Source organism: Carlito syrichta, unplaced genomic scaffold, assembly GCF_000164805.1.
Source record: "Carlito syrichta isolate Samal-C Ts95f unplaced genomic scaffold, Tarsius_syrichta-2.0.1 Scaffold308355, whole genome shotgun sequence".
Taxonomy (NCBI): Eukaryota; Metazoa; Chordata; class Mammalia; order Primates; family Tarsiidae; genus Carlito; species Carlito syrichta.
Window position 1 is genome coordinate 670,714 of NW_007252451.1, and position 16,758 is coordinate 687,471.

Below are 16,758 nucleotides of genomic sequence, written 5' to 3' on the forward strand. Positions count from 1 at the left end.
GTGGCCACTGCACTCCAGTCTGGGCGACAGAGTGAGACTCCAACTCAAAAAAAAAAAAAAAAGACTCAGAAATGTACAGCAGGCAATTTTTAAGGAAAGGACCATCAAAATAACAAGCAACAATAACAAACAATGGGGAAGAAAGAATGGACCAGGTGGGTTATCTTGAAGAGAATGACAGGATTGGAAATGATTTAAAAAATGTGCCCACCACCACAGTGGGTTTGCTTTGGGGCAGAGGAAGGGGACAGAGCAGCCGATCAACTTTGTTCTCTGACTGGAGCTAAGGACAAACTTCCTCCTTCCGTCTCTGGTCTCTTCACACCTAGCAGCCTTGCTGTGTGCAGGAGAGGCTGCCCCTGGTTGAGTTCGATCTCTCCAGAGCTTGGGCATCTGATCCCTATGCTCCGAGACTAGCCTGGGGAGCAGGGGGTGAGGGTGTGGGTTTCTGTGTCAACTTTTCTCCCCCTAGAAAGGGCTCCCATCACCCAGGACACGGAGTCACGTGGGCGAGGAACAAGACTGTAATTTAGTGTGGCACGAACTGCTAGAGGAGGGCCTCCCACATAAGAACTCAGTTCTATGTTTTAAAATAAATGGGCGGTGTCACATATGAATCCAATTTTGCCCTAGAAAGTTACAAATCCCTTGGCTAATATGAGTGGTCAAAATATCAAATGGTATTCGATGAATATCGCTGTGTAAATTCAATGCGGAAAGTTTTCTTGAGACACTTGCTTGTTGACGCATGTGACCTTCAATAAGCCACAAAGGTACCTTAATAATAAAATATAGGTTCCATGAGGCCAAGGAGTTTGGTATATTTTGTTTACTGTTGAATTCTTTAGGACGCCACAGTGTTAGACACAAAGAAGCACTCAATAATTGCTTGTTAAACAAATAACTGTGAAAAGGAGTTCCATATTTTTTGGTGATTGATCATCACATTAAACTGAAATACCTACCTCTTGAAAAATAAAATAAAATAAATGGGCGGGGCTGGAGGGGGCAGAAGCAACTTTAGCTGCTCAGGACTACAGGGAGCACTGGACATAAGGTGTGGTGCAGGAGAGAGTCATATCTGTCATTAATTGAACTTAAGGCTCCTAAGTATGTTGGTGTGCGTGTACAAGCTTGTTTAACCACCCCCCCATTTTTTTCTTTTTAAAGGTCTTTTTTTTAGGCTTCCTTTTTCTCTATGGTGGCAGGTAGTTTCATCATATGTCAATATAGTTTTATCTCTGTATACGATTCGTATTTATTTATTTATTTATTTATTGAGTTGGAGTCTCTGTCACCCAGGCTGGGTTGCCGGTCACCCCAGCGTCGATCCGCTAGGCTCCCAAGAATGTTGGTGTGGGTGTGCAGGCTTGTTTAACCAACCCCCCTCCATTTTTTTCTTTTTAAAGGTCATCATTTTTTTTTTTTGGTTTTGCTTCCTTTTTTGTCTATGGTGACAGGCACTTTCATAATATGCCAGTATAGTTTTATCTCTGTTAACGATTTGTGTGTGTGTGTGTATTATATTTATTTAGTTATTTTTTGAGTTGGAGTTTCACTCCGTCACCCTGGCTGGAGTGCCGTGGTACCCTCACAGCCACCGCAGCCTCGATCTGCTGGGCTCCAGTGATCCTCCTGCCTCAGCCTTCCAAGTAGCCGGAACTACAGGCGTGTGCTACCACACCCGGCTAATTTTTTAGATTTATTGTAGAGATGAGATCTTGCTGAGTTGCCGGGGCTGGTTGTATATATTTATATATATAATATTTATTTATTTATTTATTTATTTATTTATTTATTTATCTTCTTCCAAAATATTCAACCCAACTTCTGCTTTGGATCTTTCTGGACCGGACTTTATTGTCAAACCACTTTGCCACCAGGGAAGGAAGATGGAAAATGAACTATGGCTCTTGACATGTACCAAGGCTCTGCCTTCACTCTTGACTGATCACTTTGCTCAGAATTCATGTCTTGGCTGACTCAGTTTCAAAGAAGGCCAGTGAGCAATATCTCTTCCAGGGATGTTTCCCTGTCTACCTCCTTCCTTCCCATCCTCTGCTTTCCCGTTTATGGTTTCCCTCGTTTTGCGGTCTCTTGGCATCCTGTGCATGCTTAATACTGGAACCCCACACTGTATTATGGTTAATAGGCACCTGTCTTTCTAGAGTTGGTATTGATGAGCTCTGGTCTGTGGGATCAGTTCCTAGACCCTGGGTACACCTCTTCTTAGAGTTGCTGTTTGTTTGACAAAGGGCTGCCTTGCAAACTGAAGCATCTAAATGAGTGTAGTTCCATTCTTGGACAAGACCCTGAAAATGACCTACCCTGAGAATGACCTACCACTTTGCCTGCCAAAGAGTTGTGATCTATGCTGGACGTCGATTTAAAGTGTGTGTCCCCGAATGTCAGGAATAGAACACCTAGAGATGTTGGTAAGTGGGAAAAGTGGCCCTTCCCTCCTACTAATGTTGGGAAGAAAGAGTGTATGTTTGTCATTTTTAGAGCAGTCAATATATGAACTTTTACCCTATGTTTGGGAAATTTCTATCTTATGATATTAGGGAAGAAAATACAATTCTACTGTGTAAGCTGAATATGTCAGATACTTGCTTCCCAGGAACTTCTAGAAAAAGAGTGGGCTCAGCCAATCAGACATACCTGCCCCAGGCTTTAACTTGTAAAGGGGGTGGGGGACAGCAAGAGTAACAGCATCAGTGTCTGGGGGCTATAGGAAGGATTGCAGAGGTGGCACACTGAGTAGAAGGACAAGGTTGGTAGCCCAGGCAGTGAACTGCTCGAAACAGCGGCAGTGGCCTCCTCCCTGGCCTAGGGCTCTGGTTTGAGTTTGGTGATGCCTCTCACTCCTGGTCTCGCTCCATTCTGGCCCATTTCTCCAGCCTGCTTCTCCATTCTTCCCCAATAACTCTGTGATCCACTACGTAACGTTTCAACACACTTCTTTAAAATCAGCCAGGGCTGGATTCTTTTGCTTCAACTAGAAAATATGAAATGACCTATAAAACGAGGGAACATCCCCACATAAATCCTGGAATGTATTGATAAAAAAATTGTGTATGTATCCTCACATTTTTTTTTTTTTAGTTGGAGTCTCACTCTGTCGCCCAAACTGGAGTGCAGTGGCCGCTCCCGGCTACCACAGCCTCGACCTGCAGGGCTCCGGCGATCCTTCCTCCTCAGCCTTCCAAGTAACTGGAATTACAGGCGCGCGCTACCATGCCCGGCTGATTTTTTGATTTATTGTAGAGATGAGGTCTTGCTGCCCAGGCAGGTCTCGAACCTGCGGGCTCAGGCAATCCACTCACCTCAGCCTCCCAAAGGCGCGGGATTACAGGCTGAGCCACCGAGCCTGGTTTGTATCCTCACATGTTAAATCTCAGTCCCCTTCACAGTCCTCTCCATTTGATCCGACACACCTATCGAGATGCTTTTGACACTGCTCAAGATGGTTTTTGAACTCATCAATTTTGATGCCTTTTGGTGCTTCTACTGTTTTTGGTTTCACCTCTTCCACATGAGCAAAATGTTTCCCTTTGAGGTGTTTTTCTTGGGGAAACAAACAAAAAAAAGTTACCTGAGGTGAGATTGGAAGAATAGGGAGGATAGGGCACAGGGATCAGGTTGTTTTTGGTCAGAAACAGCTGGACGCTCAGCGTGGTGTGCCCAGGTGCGCTCAAAAGCACCTATCATGAAATGGGCAAACGTATTGAAAGACTCTCCAAAAAAAAAAAAAAGAATTCACTGAAACTGAATGCTGTCTCTCACAACAACACTAGCTGGTTCTCTGATGCCTATGGGTTCCTAGCCCACTTATCTTATCTAGTGGGGGAAGCCTATAGTACAAGGAGCCCACCCTCCAAAAGATAATTTCAGTTTTTTGGGGTCCTTCCTGTATGCCTAATCCCTAGCAGATGCTTAACCCTCCATGCCCTGTGATTTGTGTCTGTCTTCACTCACAAGTTCTATCTAAAGCTTTGAAATGTGGCTATTAAAATGCTCATTTCACAGAGAAAGAGCCTGAGATTCAATTAAGTAAATGGCCCAAGGCCACACTTAAGGAAAAGGCAGAAATGGGATTCTAAAACCGGTCTGCCTCACTATGGAGTCCAAGCTCTGATTTTCAGTATATTCCAGTTGTCCAGTGCAGTACTGGGCACATAGAGGTCATGGATGAATGGATGGATGGAGGAGTGTGTGGGTAGATGGATGGGTGAGTGAGTGGGTGGATGGATGGCTGACCAAACATATGTTTGCGAAGGAATAAAAGCTGTGGTCCTTTTTTTGTGTTGTTGGTTTTCAAGAAAATAGTGTAATGACATTTTTTGGGTTTTTTTGTCCAAAATTTCTTTTAATTGCAAGCTCACTCATTATAAAAAAATGCAGTTAAAAAGAAGTTGTAATATATTCCAAAAATGCAGAAACTCAATATGCTGAATATATAATTAGACAGACTGTATTATACACCATTGATCAAAATCTGAATGAATGAGCTATAGTTAATTTTTTGTTAGGTTTTTCATTTTTTAATTTTTCATAATTATTTGAAAAGCAAAAAAGTCACAAATTCTCTTGTCTAAAAGCTAAATTTTGGCCAGTGGTATAATATTTCATTTTATAGTTGTAACAAAAGTGATATGCACATTTCTTTATAATTGTGTAAGGTTGTTTTGTGTTGTCTTAAAGGCACTTATGATAAACACAAAAAGGATAGCCATGTGATCACACCTGAAAGCTCCAGATTGCACCCTGGGATTATTTTTTTAATCAAAGTCTAAAAGGCATTTGTCTTTCCCAGGTGAAATGCAAAGACAGACATGCCTACTATGAGGAGCCAGGCAGGAAGTCAACCAGCAAATATAACCGAATGCTGTGACGTCCTTCTCCAGCCTCAGTATGAAAATGTAGAATGCTCTGATCAATGATCACTAGTTCATGAATGAATCAACCCAATGTGGAAAACTGCTGACGTTCAGGCAGACAGAAGTCATGACAGCGCGTTGAGGGCAGCCAGGCACACCTGGGTTACTTGGAGAACCGGGACGGGGGTGTCGTGTTTCTCACCTGACGTTCTCGTAGCGATGAATGTAGATCCTATGGAACTGGTGCTGCAGGTGCTCGTCTTCCACGTTGGTCATGTCATTGATCATTTCCAGGACAACAAAGCGGGGGAGCACAGACAGCACGAGTCGCTCCTGGAACAAAGCCATGAAGAGGGATGGATTTGTTAGTCTGACCGGTGAATCTCAGATGGGGGTGGGAGGTCCGTGGAGAAGTCACGGGGCTCTTGAATAAACTTATCTTGGGATTGCTCATTTCATACAGTACGGTGAACATGATAAATCTCGACTGAGTACTTCTTATTTGCCAGGCACAGGGCGGGGTGTTGGGTATACGATAGTGAACAGAATGGATGCATTTCTTACTATTGGGAAGCTTACGTCCTCATAAGGAAGACACATTACGTATTACACACCCAAACACATCCACATACTTCTACAGAATGTGGTACCTGCCATGCAGGTAACAGGTCGTGACGACAGAGCACAGTGGTTGATGACAGTGATTCAAATCAGGGATTAAGAACCAAATACCATGTGTTCTCACTCCTAAGTGGGACCCAAACATTAATCACAACAGCACAAGGGAGGGATCAGCAGTTGAGGGACATGGCCAGGGGAGGGAGGATTGGGGGCGGCATGTAACAACACAAAGGGTACCTGGTCCTAAATCAGGGAAAGTGAGGACCAGTGGGAGGTCCAAGTTTCACCTGTACGTACATCACTTATGGACCTAATCCCGACTTGTAGTGCACATCTTTTTTTATTTTTTTTTGAGTTGGAGTCTCACTCTGTCGCCCAGACTGGAGTGCAGTGGCCGCTCCCGGCCACTGTAGCCTCGCCTGCTGGGCTCCAGTGATCCTTCCACCTCAGCCTTCCAAGTAGCTGGAATTACAGGCATGCACTACCACACCTGCCTGATTTTTTGATTTATCGTAGAGATGAGATCTCGCTGCCCAGGCGGGTCTTGAACCCGCAGGCTCAGGCAATCCACTCACCTCAGCCTCCCAAAGGCGTGGGATGACAGGCTGAGCCACCGAGCCCGGCTGCGCACATCTTTATAATATAATAAAGTTTTCTTTTTAAAGAATGATCTTTCTAAGGAATTGATATTCAAATTGAGACCTGAAAGTTTGAGAGAAGTCAGCTCTGTGCAGTGCAAGAAGAGAAATCCAGAAAGAGGAAATAGCAACTGAAAATGTCCTTTGGCAGAAAAGAGCAGCGCTGAGGTTGGAGGGTGGTAGAAGCATGTAGTGACAAACCATGGGGCTGGAGGTGTAGACAGGCCTTGGAGGCCAGCCCAAGATGTTTGCAATTAATTTAAAATACAATTGGAAGTCACTAAATGGCACTAAGCAGAAGAGGGGCAAATTGATTGACATTTTATTTTATTTTGGAGGGAGTTTTTCTCAACAGTATAATGATGGTTTAATTTCAGAAAGAATCAATAAATACAAATCTCCACATTAATATATAAAGAAAAAATATCATCATTTCAAAGAAGACATTTGTAATAACACTTAACACATATTCATAATTTAATTAAGAATAAAAGGAAGCTTCCTTAACATGATAAAAGGTTACAGCAAATAACATACTGAATAGGAAATGTGGAAAGCATTTCATTTATCTATCTATCTATCTATTTATTTATTTTTTGTTTTTTGTTTTTGTTGAGTTGGAGTCTCACTCTGTTGCCCAGACTGGAGTGCAGTGGCCGCTCCCGGCCACTGCAGCCTCCACCTGCTGAGCTCCGGTGATCCTTCCGCCTCAGCCTTCCGAGAAGCCGGAACTACAGGCGTGTGCTACCATGCCCGGCTAATTTTTTGATTTATTGTAGAGATGAGGTCTTGCCAAGTTGCCCAGGTGGGTCTCGAACCCGCAGACTCAGGCAATCCACTCACCTCAGCCTCCCAAAGGCGTGGGATTACAGGCTGAGCCACCAAGCCCGGCTTATCTATTTATTTTTAAAATAACTTTATTATAGAGATGTGGGGAACAAGTCAGGATTAGGTACATAAGTAATCTATGTGCAGGTGAAGTTTGGGTCTCCAATTGGTTCTCACTTCCCCTGGTTCAGGACCAGGAACCTTCGTGATGTAATGTGCCTTCCCTTCCCCTGGCAATATCCTGCAACTGCCAATCCCTCCTTTGTGCGAATGTGACTAATGTTCAGGTCTCACTCATGAGTGAGAACATGTGGTATTCAATTCTTTGCTTCTGTGATAGATCACTAAGTATGATGGTCTCCAACTCCATCCAATTTGCTGTGAAGTTTGTGGTTTTGTCCTTCTTTATGGCTGTGTAATACTCCATCGTGCATATGTACCACATTTTCTTTATCCAGTCCACTTTCAATGGGAAGTAGGGTTGGTTCCATGTTTCTGCTATTGTGAACAGTGCAGCAATAAACATGTATGTGCGGATCACTTTGTGACTTGAAGAATGAATTGTAGGGAGGGGCCAAGGTTGGAGGCAGAAGGACCCCCTGGGGGAGCTCTTGCAGTGGTCTGAGTGAGAAGGGATGGTGGAGATAAACTCCATTGGACTGGTGACCAACTGAACAACTAAAATGGCAAAAGATAGAGAGAGGGTGTACCCACCATGATGGCTAGGTTCAGAGTTTGGTTGATGGGGAGTTGAGCTACATTTAGAGAAACAGGGAACATAGACGAGAAACAGGCTTATGAGGCACTCACTCTTTATCAAAGATGAGAGAAAGTAAGACACACACAGCCTGAAGGTGGAGACCTGGCACCTGGCAGAATAATATTCTTTCTTTCATGATCACCGTGGTAGATGAAAGCAAAGTAATGGTTAACTCGCAACATGAACTAAACCCTAAAACGTCCTTGTGATGTGGCAAGCGTCTGGTTTCTGGCACAAGGTTTTACTCTACAGCAGTGTTGAACTGGGTTGAAGACAGCTGTATTCTCATCAGCAGAGTTTCTCGTATCTTTTTAGCTATTTGTGTATCTTAAGCAAAGTCACCATCTATTCTTTCACATGATTCTTGCAAAACCCTGACAATAAGCACACAGAAATAAGTATTTTCATTTAACGGACAGAGTCCAGGAGAAATTAAATTACTCGTATTATTGAGTAGCAGTGGTGCAATTCTTCACCTCATTACTCCCTGCTGGGATTCTTAGTGACAGGGGAGAAGCCCCGGGTTTTTGTCTGATGGAGGAGCTTGGATCCGGCCTTCATTACTTGACAGAAATACAGCATTAGGTGAGCTATGTCATCGCTCTGTGCTTTACTTAATTCCCTAATTTGGCAAACAGCAGTAATATCAACTACTTCACAGGGTTGCTTGGAGAATTCGATGCAATAAAATGTGTGAGGGGCCTGGTCTCAATCCCCCCTCCCTCCTCTGACCTCTACTTAACCCTGCCTCTTCTGCAAAAGGCTTTGTGAGTCAAGTTCCCCCTAGCATCATATGATAAAACGCTTTCCTCTCTTGAAAGCCATCCCATCATCCCATCGTGGGACTGAGAGGCGTGCTTCCTGCGAGAGCTCTCACATCATTGTTCATTCCATATTCATTAGTGCTATTTGTCAACTTCCCAGGTACCTGTGGCCCCGTTTAGGCAATTGCTGCTGGATGAGAGTAGGTGTTAATCACAGCTTTGAGGGGCACTGGTGCCCTGCCAGTGGCTAGGGATGTTTAGTAACATCCGCGTCTGTAAAGGTGGTAATAGAGCTGGAATACAAGGTTCGCCGCCCACCAGCCATGTGGTCAGCTTGTGAAAGTGTTTAATTGCAAATCACGATTACACTAGTGTTGCATTAGGGTGATTTCTTAAGGACTGGAGTGTCAGAAAGACGAAAGAACTTACTTTAGGATGAAAATGGCACAGAGAATATAAAGGCGGTGATGCAGCTCATAAAATATTCCAAGTGAAGGAGAGAGATGAAAACGGAAGAGTCATAAGAAAGGCACTTCTCCTGAGGATATAGTTGAGAAGATATTCCTCGCTAAAATTCAAGTCCATGAACATATTTATGAGACCATCCTATAGACTCACTCTGTACTCTGTCCGTCCATCAGACTGGCCTGGCGCTTCATGAAAGTGCAGCTGCTCCAGCCTCACCCAGACAAAACTGAACTAAAATCTGGGGGAAACAGTCAGGTGGGTAGAGTTTTTAAAAGCTCCTCAGGAGTTTGGAATACTCAGGTAGGATTGAAAACTGCCGACTTACTCTGCGTCAAGTACTACTAGGCACATTATTACTCTCATCTTTAACTGCAGTTCTGCAAGATAGGTATTTTATTTTAAAACATGGTTTTAGTAAACGGATCACCTGGCAACATGAACACCTAAATCATAAGCAGCAAAAGGTTGAAACCAAATTCTCTGGACTCCAAAAATAGTTCTATCAGCTCCACTTCCTACAACATGTCTTCTATCCCCTCTAACCTGATCCACATGGCTCTTTGGAAAATGGCTGTCAATTAAGGCAGACTTATGGGAGGAGCTTACGGCAGAAGCTTAGAGAAGGAAAGAGCCACATTCACCTAGGAGAGTGGGGGAGGAGTTCCTGGAAAAAGGGTAAGGTTTCAAACATTTTTTATTCATTGTTATATATTCATTTATTCAACAAATATTTATTGAGAAAATACCACATGCAAGGCATAGTTCTAGGCATAGGAAATACGCAGGGAACAAGACAGCCAAGAACCTAGAGGGACGTTTTATCTAGAGACTGGGAGGTTTTTTGGATGCCATTAAAAATATGCGTTCTTACTAGCTACTGTTTAGGTGGCTGTGAGAGCACTCACAGTGGATCAGACACCAAGTTGGGGAGCATCATATATAACCTCAGGTAATATTCACCATCACTCTGTGGCAGGGGATATCTCATCGTAGATTAATACATGAGAAAACTGAGGCTCAGATAAATAATTTCTCAAAGTCACACAGCAGGAAAGGGTCAGTGTCTGGTCTGTCAGACTCCAGAGTCTGTTGGAATCTTTACCTTCATCTTATCCGAGAAATCTGTTCCTGAAAAAAATCCCTCAAAGTCCAATTCTCAAAAGTTAAAATTTAATTACCATTGAAATTGGAGGGCCGGGCTCAGTGGCTCAGCCTGTAATCCCGCGCCTTTGGGAGGCCAACGTGAGTGAATTGCCTGTGCCCGCGGGTTCGAGACCCACCTGGGCAACTTGGCGAGACCTCATCTCTACAATAAATCAAAAATGAGCTGGGCGTGGTAGCGCATGCCTGTAGTTCCAGCTACTTGGAAGGCTGAGTGGAAGGATCATGGAGCCCAGCAGGTAGAGGCTGCGGTGACCGGGAACAGCCACTGCACTGCAGTCTGGGCGACAGAATGAGACTTCAATTCAAAAAAAAAAAAGAAAAAAAGAAATTGGAGGTGCACGATTATGTCTATAGTTAAACAAAGCATACGTGTGATACTCAGTGATTACTTACTGGAACTCTTAATTCAAACAAATAAAAATAAAGCCGAATAGTATGGTGGGGTTGGCAGTTGGGGGAAACTGCTAGGGGATGGAGGGGCATACCTCATCAACAAGGGGACCTGCATAATCAGCGTTTGTATACCTAACCCTGAACTGTACCCCACATCTTTATAATTAAATGAAAAAATAAATAAAAACATTTTCTTCACACACACAAAAGAAATCAATGAAAATATGCCAAGTGATGCCTGAGAGTACTGCTACCATATGTTATGCAAATTAAAAACAGGTTTTCATGATAAATTAAGAAACTTTATGACTGTAAAGATGACCCAGGGTGGGTCTCCTTTTGGATGCTTATGAGACATGTGGACACCGCATTCAATCTCTTGATGTAAAGAAATGCCTGGTCTCGTGCCAGTTCTAAAAGGGAATGCTTCCAGCTACTGCTTGCTCATATGATATTGGCTGTGGGTTCTCATTGATGGTTCTTATTATTTGGAGGTATGTTCTTTCTATACTTAGTTGGTTGAGGGTTTTTTATCATGAAGGGATGCTGGATTTTATCAAATGCTTTTTCTGCATCTGTTAAGATGATTTTACGGTTTTTGTTTTTAATTTTGCTTATGTAGTAGGTCACATCTATTGATGTGCGTGTGTTGAAACATCCTTGCATCCTGGGATTAAAGCCCACTTGTTGGTGGTGGATAATCTTTCTGATGTGTTGCCGGTTGCAGTTTGCTAGTAGTTTGTTGAGGATGTTGGGATATCGTTCTACCTATTCAGTACCATGTTCACTATTTGGGTAACAGTTTTCATAGAAGCCCAAATCACACCATCACACAATATATTCATGTAACAAACTGGCACATGACCCATTGAGTGACAAAAGAAACAAATAAACAAAAAACAAACAAACATGCCTGGGAAGCAGGTTATTAAATTCAATTCATCTGGTTACATTCATAGGATCAGACAGTCATATCTCTGGATGCAAAAGTGCAGTTCTGTTTGGTTAACCCTTGTTTTCTTCCCCTGCTCCCAACACACTGTAGGATCATCTTGTAAAGTGTGACAGTCTTGTCTCTCCTCCTTGCCTCCTCTGAGCAGGAGATCACGGGGCATTTGTTGTATTGAACTAAGCAAGCATAGGTCACTATCGCGTGCGCTGCTATTCTTTCTGCCCAAATGTCCCTTATCCCTTGTCTTTCCTTCTGGTTAGCACATGGACTCTTCATCATCTTCAAATTTTAGGGCAAATCTCATTTCCTTGGTGAAGGGAATTTGTTACTTCTTCCAATATTATTTCTTTTTTACACAGATGTTTCTGAAAGCATTTATTATACCACATGGTACTTGTCTGTTTATGTGCCATTTGGCAAACTCTGAGCTCTTTGAGTTCATCTTTTTATATCTGAGGCCCAGCATAATGCTTTGCATAAGGAGACCTCAATAAATGCACAAATAATGAATGGGCAAACAAACCTTTGGTCTGAATATGAAACACCCGTATAAATCACATGGGCTTCTGAAGAATCACTAATCCCAAACAATAACACTCTACTAGCCTAGGGGGTTTGGAGCACAATGCTAGGCCAAGATTTTCATTCCTGAACTTCCAAGTCCTGAGATGGTTGTAGAAACAGGTCAAGGGGATGCCACAAAAGCCCCTTCCCATTGTTTTGCCGGAGACCAGACTGGAGCCATTTCCAGGATCTGGAGTGGCTCATCCTGAAAGCTAACAAGGGCAGAAAGTCCGAATCTTTTCTTTCGGTTATGACATGTAGGACAAGGGATGTTTAGGGAGCAACATAATCCCTTGGAAGCATCCCTGGTGTTCCACAAGGCCCACAAAAATGTGCGAATAGATCTGTCTATTCATAAGGGATACTTTATACGCAAGTGGGTGGTAAAAACAGATGTTTTGAGATATTAAAACAACCCAGTTTAGAAATAATTGTAGATAATTGAATAAATAAAAAATAATGCATGCGCTCACTTTTTTAGGTCTTTGCCAATGGTCACCTTATCCTGGAGATCGTCCCTCATACTCGTGTCTAAATGGTCACACACTCCTGGCCTCTTGCTATGTGCTCTTTTCATGTTTTACTCATTTATTTTTTTCCTTAGCACGTATCATTATTTAATTTTTCTATATATTTTATTTATTTATCTCTTTTTGTATGTCCATTCGGCTTGGATGTTAGGTTCACAGAGGTATATATTTTGTATCTTGTGTTCAGAACAGGAGTTCTAGCACCTAAAATTGTGCCTGGCTCATAAGAGGTCCCCAATATATATTTTTTATATGATTTCAGCAAGAAAAAAGTTTATTTAATTGATTCTTGCCTTTTCAATCTGTTGTTCCACGGGCAATAACTGCAAAATAGGAGAGTGCGTAATACTCTGCAGTGGAAAATTAAACCTTATTGCATTTGTGGTTTTTAAAAATACTTAACTACATTAAAATATAGATTGACATATATTATCGTGCTCTCTATTTGAATAGATTTATGAAAGATTGTATTGAAGCCATCATTTTATCTACCTTTGATTTAGTCATTACAATGTTAATCCGTTGCGAACACAAATGCTCACGATGGTTTTCCTGCTCACAGGCAAAATGAATGGGTGTAGATGCACAATTCACACATTCTTCACTTCACCCTCTCCCTTATTAAAGTTTATTGTTGTGTGAAATTTAAGAGGAACTAAAATAACTATGAAATTATAACTCATAACTCCTGTAACAATTTCCAGTGCCGAGCACTGCCATAGGTAGTCAGAGCGCAACAGTGAACAAACATCACAGGCCGTGATCCCTGCATGGTCTGGTAGATAGTAATCAGATAGTAATCAGATGATCACATAAACAAGGATGCAAACGACATCAGTAATACACATTATTAAAAAAATGTACAGGGTACATTGAGAGTCCAAAGTGGGAGGGTTAATTTAGATGAGCAGTTAATTAATTGAAATGCATGTGTGTGTGTGCCATGTCCACAAATGGGTGTCTGGGTGTGTGCTGGTGGTTGTGGAATACCATTCGAAAAGGATGGAGAAGTGTGTGCAAAGGCCTGACTGAAGAGGGAGCCGCATGTTGGATAAACCAGAAGAAGGGCCAGGGCTGGTATCCAGCCAGTGGAGTGGTGCGGGGTGAGAGGAATGAAGACATGCTCCGCCCTGTTGGGTCTTCATCTCAAGAGTTACAAGAGGCAACGAAAGTATTTGGCTCAGCGATAAGGGACATGATCAGATTTGCATTTTTCAACATCGTCTCGACTGAAATATGGAAAATAATAGATTCAATGAGATGGTTAATGTGGAGACAGAGAAGAATGAAAGCAATTCAATGGTTACTGTAATAGTCCAGGCAATAAGTGGGAACATGGGAGGGATATTTAGGAGACTTGTATGAATTAAGACTGTGAGAAAGGGTGTAAAGGGTACCAAGGAGGATTTCTGGATTTCTGGACCTATAAGAGATGGTGCATTAAGTCTAACCAAATGGATTTCCCATGGGTAGGTATTAATATTTACTCTGGAATGAAGAAGGAAAATGACTCTTGTGGATGTACTACTTCATTTCCCTGCACTTGGCTATAACAGACATCCCTAATTGACTCCAGCTCGGACTCTAGCTCAGCCTCCAAAAACAGTGCTGGCAGGCATGACCGATGGAATAGAATTAACAAAGAAAATGAAACCTATTTATTCGTCATCCTTGGGCTATCATCGCCAGGGAATTCAAGATCAAGGACCCTGCCTGAACTTGTGCCTCCTGCTTGTCCTACTTTAGGCTGCACTGGGTTGGGGAGGAAGGTTGGGCAGTGGAGGGTTTCTGCAGGTCACCTATGCATAGAGGCAGGAAGGACACAACCCCAAAAAGAGCCTAGAGGCAGTTAGAAAGGGGACAGGCAGGGCAACTACCTCATCTGGAGAATAAAAGCGGAGCATGGATGGGCCAGCGCCAGAAGACACAGCAACAGTACTACATTGATTGAACACAGACACTAAACTCAAGTCAGGGAGGGGTGAGACTTTATTTATGAACAAATCTGGGAAGGGGTGGTGAGCTGGGAGAAAATGAATAGGAACTGGGAAGGCTATGGTTGGTTATACATGACCATACGCTTAGTGTCTTCTTGGATGGCTCAGGTCTGTGCTCCTATGGACAGGCCAGTCTTATAAACTGTCTGACTTGGTTTTACGTTTAACACAGCTCCTGTTTCTGGTCATGCCAATCCTCTGATTTAAACCTTGCTCTTCTTAGGAGAAATTCCAAACCCCTTATAATACCTATTGACCGCTGTTTCGAATTCCGGTCACTCCCTCCCTTCCCTCTAACTCTTGGCTAAAAGCACAATGAAGGTCTTTCACTTCCTTAAAAATCCCCAATTCCTTTCTTGACTCTGGGTCTTCACAAGTCTCTCCCCAGTTTTTCACAGTCCCCATTCACCCTTCAGGGCTCTGCTTTAAAGCCATTGGAAGTGATACTTCCTTTGGGAGGTCTAAATACTATCGCCTTAGAACACAGAGCTTTCTATCCTTTGACTTCTCTTCTTGAAACACTTATCGTACATGTTTAGTTGTCTGCTTCCCCTAAGAAGACTGTAAACAAAGACTTTGAAGACAGTGACTCTGTTTTGTTCACCTCAGAATCCTCAGCAACTTCCCCAGTGCTTGAGAGTCGTAGGTGCTAAATAAATATCTCTTAAGCAAACGTGTGAATACGTAGAACGCAGAAGCTCTGTGCAGCTCACGACTACATGCTCTAGAATGGTCAGCACCATTTCTGGTATAAAACATTCAAGAAATATTTGTTAAATAGAGTCTTTAAGTGGCAACACTCATGTGATCCTTAAGTATCATGCCATTAGGGTTCTCACAGGAGAGTTTGAAAATAAAATTTGAATGGCAAAATTCCCCAGCACCCAGGTTTGCCAGCTTCCAGCCAGTTGTGCTACTGGCAAGTGTCCCCGCTCCTTCCCTTGTAAAGCATTTTCTGCAAGACGATGGGAGTTTGCCTGGAGTCTGCTTATAAAAGCCTATTTTTCAGCACTTTTGTTTCCCTCAGACTTGTTCACTTCTTGAGAAACATCATTCAAACCCCCTGAAAACACAATTTGAAAGAAAATAGGGAAGTTTACCCTTTCATACGATTTCCAAGTCCTGAGGAGCAATATATCCTTTTCCGGCTTTGGAGATCAGAAGTACCAGAATCTCTCTTGGAGCAAGACCGTGGCTCTATGTAGCCTTTGTCCTTCCATTCTGCACATCTTTTTCTCCCTGGGTTTTCCATTTGCATGAAAAGAGATCCCAGGTTGATCCAAAGCCCATGAGTGACTCCTGTCTGAATTCCCCTCTCATCCCACAGAACACAGTGCATTCATGTCGTGAGAATGGCTTCACAGGCATCCCTTGCTACATACAGTACACCCTGAGGGGAAGTCGAGGTGGGAACAGCAAGGGATTCAGGATCTTTACTTTATGCAAATGTTTATAGTGAGGAAGACAAATGAAGCAGGGCAGCCTTGGGGTGCAGGCAGCACTTCTGGGCTCACACACAGCAGCTGTGTTTCCGAAGGGCTTCAGGAAGAACTCGCCATTTTCAGGCTCTCACAAATGGAGAGAACTCACGTTAACCTCTTTCTATCTACTGCAGGCAAAGCAGTGTTCACTGCAGCCAAGGTCCAGGCACTGGGGACAGACTTATTCTGGGGTGATGGATAATATCTTATTTGTATCGATGATACACTAGTAACATGCTAAGTGCTTCACATCCATTGTCTAATGGAAACCGCACATTAATTATAGGAGGGAGTATGTTATTTTCATTCCATTTCACATAGAAATATACTAAAAATCAAAGAGTTTAAGTAAACCAGGCAACCCAAAGTCATGCATTTAGTAAGTGCACAGTGAAGACTCAACCTCGTGCTCTTTTTTCCCCCTGAAACTTATATTATTAAGCCCCCATTTGATCATTTGTCTACCAAGTCCAGGAGTATATGTCTTAGTGCTGGGCATGGAGAGTAAACAGAAAACAAAAACAGACATGGTGCTTGCCTTCTTGTTCTAGAGGCAGTAAACAAACCATGGTAGAGATTAAGGGGAGTCGGTGGCTTCAGTCAAATGGAGAATGGTGAACTTTTCAAGGAGGTGATGCTTAAGCTGGAACTTGAAGGACAGATGGAGCTAGCCCTGTGGAAAGCTAGGGAGATATACTTTAGGCACGGGGGAACAGCA

The 16,758-nt window shown here is 42.9% G+C and overlaps 1 protein-coding gene across 1 annotated transcript in view; it reads right to left on the reverse strand.

The window, feature by feature from the left end:
- The window catches only part of ADCY8 (adenylate cyclase 8), a gene marked incomplete at its 5' end in the record, with an annotated part of 226,442 nt that overhangs the window by 174,006 nt on the left and 35,678 nt on the right, over positions 1-16,758 (reverse strand). Inside the window, one exon of the mRNA XM_008065444.2 lies at positions 5,083-5,213. Coding sequence (XP_008063635.2) covers positions 5,083-5,213 — 131 coding nt within the window. The remainder of the gene's footprint in view (positions 1-5,082; positions 5,214-16,758) is intronic.